This window comes from Myotis lucifugus, unplaced genomic scaffold, assembly GCF_000147115.1.
Source record: "Myotis lucifugus unplaced genomic scaffold, Myoluc2.0 scaffold_19, whole genome shotgun sequence".
Lineage (NCBI taxonomy): Eukaryota > Metazoa > Chordata > Mammalia > Chiroptera > Vespertilionidae > Myotis > Myotis lucifugus.
Genome location: NW_005871067.1, coordinates 12,298,805 through 12,302,387, shown reverse-complemented (window position 1 = coordinate 12,302,387; position 3,583 = coordinate 12,298,805). Strand labels below are relative to the sequence as shown.

The window sequence follows — 3,583 nt, the reverse complement described above, 5'->3', positions numbered from 1 at the left end:
CCAGCTTGTTACATTCATGTCTTGTTTAGGAAGAGCAGGACCTTGCGCCTGTTTCGCAGCCCCAGCTTGCTGCCGGGGACAACCATGCGGGAACTACAAATCCGAGAGGGCTCGGGCGCCTCCCGGCCGCTGATTGGCTGCACGGCACAGGCGTAGTGCGTGCAAGTGGTGGCCCGATGGCTGTTCCTGGTTTGTTTGCCGCGGTCCGTGCGGCGCCTGGGCCCTGGCAGCGGGTGGCGTGCGCGGCCGCAGGGTTCCGGGGCCGCTGCCCTGGAAAGGGTTACGCTGTGGGCTCCGCGCAGGTGAGCCGGTCCGCAGGACTAGTGGTGAGGCCGGGAGCTGCGGGATGGGAGGCCGCGGGTCCAGCCGCTCCAGCCTTCCTGGCCTCCTGGGAAATGGCCGTGCCTGGGCAACTGACTTCAAGTGCGTTTCGTTCTTGCCTTAAGCACCAGTGTTTCTTGCACGCACTGCCTCCCCCTGACTCGAGGCGATTTGGCGGTCTTTGGCCGGGGAGAAAAGTTACTCCGCTAGAGCATAAACAAAACACCCAAAACGTGCACCAAGATTGTGTCATGGCCTCTTGCTGCTCTTCGCCCCCCAAATTACCCGGCCTTTTCTGCCTTCCCATTTTTCTGGTCAGGGTATGGTTCATGCACTTCCTCGTTGATTTCCATGATGAGAACCTTTTATGATTTTCAACTGCATTTGAAAGAGATTTGGAGACTCGTGCTAGACTCCCCTCCGGAGCTGCACCTGTAAGGGAACAGGCCAGAGATGAATGTGGTTTTTATGGGGCCTTTTTACTTTGTTCCCATTGGCTTGTGGGCCTGCATGTAATAGGTAGCTGTTAGGTCAGGAGGTGGGGGGAGGGTTTGGGAGAAGAAAACTGGCGCAGAGTCCCTAATTTGTGCCAGGTACTTAAATGATATCTAATTCTCAACCTTGGAAGTAGGCATGACTCTGGTGTTAGTAAGGAAGCTGAAGTTACGAATCAAGTTTTTTTTTCTTTTAAATCTTTATTGTTCAGATTATTACAGTTGTTCCTCTTTTTTTCCCCCCATAGTTCCCCTCCACCGGTTCCCACCCCACCCTCTGCCCTTACCCCCCCCCCCCACTGTCCTCATCCATAGGTGTACGATTTTTGTCCAGTCTCTTCCCGCACCCCCCACACCCCTTTCCCCCAGAGAATTGTCAGTCCACTCCCTTTCTATGCCCCTGATTCTATTATATTCACCAGTTTATTCTGTTCATCAGATTTTTTATTCACTTGATTTTTAGATTCACTTGTTGATAGATATGTATTTGTTGTCCATAATTTTTATCTTTGTTTTGAAGAACTTTTTTAAAATGTCAAACACCTGATATACTACCATGCCAGGACTCTCAGCCAGATAGTTATATCTGTCACCCTGACTTTCCCCTGAGCCACTTTGCCTTCTAAGTTCACAATTTCTGTATGTAATAATGATAATATTTTACATTTGTATAATGCTTTCACAGTAACCCTTTGATGTATTTTAAGTTAAGTACTTATTTAAAAAAAATAGTACTTTGTGCCAGGCATTAAGTACTTCACAACTATATCATTAATCCATATAATTTTCATAGCAACTCCATGAGGTAAGTACTATTATTATTCCCACTTTACAGATGGAGGAACTGAGTCACAGAGAGTTAAGCGACTTGCCCAAGGGCACACAGCTGGTAAGAGGATGAATATGGAACCAGAGCAGTCTGGTGCCAGAGTTCTAGCTCTTGTTAGCTATGTTATTGTAATCATTTTGTATATGGAACAGCTAAGATTCAAAGAAGTTAAGTGACTTGACCAGTGTCACAGAGCTAAAAGTACCCAAGCTGGAAGCATAGAATGATAACATATTGATAAAAGCACTGCAAACTAATGACATAAGTATAAAGAATAATTGCCGGGCGGCGGCGGCGGCGGCGGCGGCGGCGGCGGCGGCGGCGGCGGCGGCGGCGGCAGCAGCGGCGGGTGCGGAGTCCAGCGAGAACAGCAGCGGTAATTGGCACCTTCTCTCTCTCCTTTCCCAGTTCCAGGCCCTTCATCGCGCTTTTTAGCGTTGGGTTCAGGTCTTCTTTTCTTCAGCCCCGTTTTATCCTGCCCCCAGTGCCCACCCGTGAGGACCGGGCCCAGCTTTCCTTCGTCGGCTTCAAGCGTCCTCCGTATGCCCAGGCCCGGGCGCCCTCCTTCCTCTCCCCATCCTGTTGCCCCGCGCTGCTTCCTGCCTACCCGGGGCCGGTCGGCCCGGCCCCACCCAGCCTCAGGGGGCTCGTTCCCCTCCCCCCTTCAGGTTTCTGCCCTGGAGGGTGTGGTTTTCCCCTCCCACCTGAGTCCCTTCCTGTCCTCTGGAGCTCCCGCACCACGCTGGCGCTCCCCATCTTGACCATCTTTCCGTTTTCACGACAGTCGCTCGCTAGTCCTGGGACTGGACCTCTTAGAGCTGAACTTCTGCGCGCTCTAGCCGTTCCGGCTTACTCGGAGGCATAGTTCAACTCCACTCCTTTTCATTCTGGAAGGCTTTGGTGACAGTCTCTTGGGACTCAGTTTTCTCAGTCCCAGTTCCTGTTGGCGCTTTGTAAACTAAAGCGCTTTCTGTTATAATATCAAAAATGCCTTAGTGCATTACATCTTTTTTGCCTCTGAATCACTTTCTCACTTGGCTGCCCCACCTTTCCCCGTGGGTTTTCAATCTAATTAATTGCCCAGGCATCTCAAGTGCCACCACTCTGGCCTCTTGTCCTTGTTTTCCCTGAGTTGATGCCATCATCATTCCTGTTATTTCCTGTTAGACATAGTCCTGCAGTTTACTACCACCTCCGTTGGATAGTGTTTCTACTTACGTCCAACGTATATTGTTTGCCAGTATTTAGGCTTACTGTCTTCTTCAGCACCTGTGTGTCCTAACAACTGAGAGCTTTTTAAGATCATCTTATTTGAAGGGCATATAATTAAACTTTTTGGTGAAGCCAGATCTTTTGTATTTTCTATTATGATAGTACTTTTTAAACCAAGAGGTATGCGAGTAGTGTGTTCCTCACTTTTTGCCATGAGATGTACATTTTGTGTGTGTGTCAGTTTGTCTAATAAAGGTGGTTGGAAATGGAAAAAAAAAAAAGAATAATTGCCATCATTTATAATTATTATATTGATTCTGGCATCCTGAGATATCTCTGAGTGATTTTTCTGATATCATAGAATTTAAGAGTATTAGCATTTGAGTTGAATCCTGCCTGTACCATTTACTGGCTGTTTGACCTAAGGCAAAATACTAAGCTTTCTAAGCTGAGTTTTCTAATATATGTAACTGGCGTGTTACTTACTATGCAGTGTTTTTGTGTGATATATGTACGGTACTTTTTATGACAACTAGAGGCCCGTGCACGGATTGCTGCCCAGTGGAGCCTTCAGCCTGGCCGCCCTCACTCCAATCCAAGATCCTTGGAGGATGTCGGACTGCTGGTTTGGCTCGATTAGGCATGTGCTCTGACCAGGATGGGCCGAAAACAGCAGTCTAACATTCTCCGAATGATGTAGTAGTATGCGAAGCGGCAGGTAGCTGGG

At 48.7% G+C, this 3,583-nt stretch overlaps 1 protein-coding gene across 4 annotated transcripts in view; it reads left to right on the top strand.

Moving 5' to 3' along the window:
* The first annotated feature begins 173 nt into the window (after positions 1 to 173).
* Positions 174 to 3,583, top strand: part of HDHD5 (haloacid dehalogenase like hydrolase domain containing 5) — a 35,717-nt gene continuing 32,307 nt past the window's right edge. For 2 of the 4 annotated variants that reach the window (XM_006085590.3, XM_023751296.1), the window contains exons 1-2: positions 174 to 302; positions 1,651 to 1,704. In XM_006085590.3, coding sequence (XP_006085652.1) covers positions 177 to 302; positions 1,651 to 1,704 — 180 coding nt within the window. In that variant the 5' untranslated portion in view covers positions 174 to 176. Of the gene's footprint in view, positions 327 to 1,650; positions 1,705 to 3,583 lie in introns of all 4 variants that reach the window. The other 2 variants (XM_006085591.3, XM_014453003.2) reach the window with 2 other exon arrangements.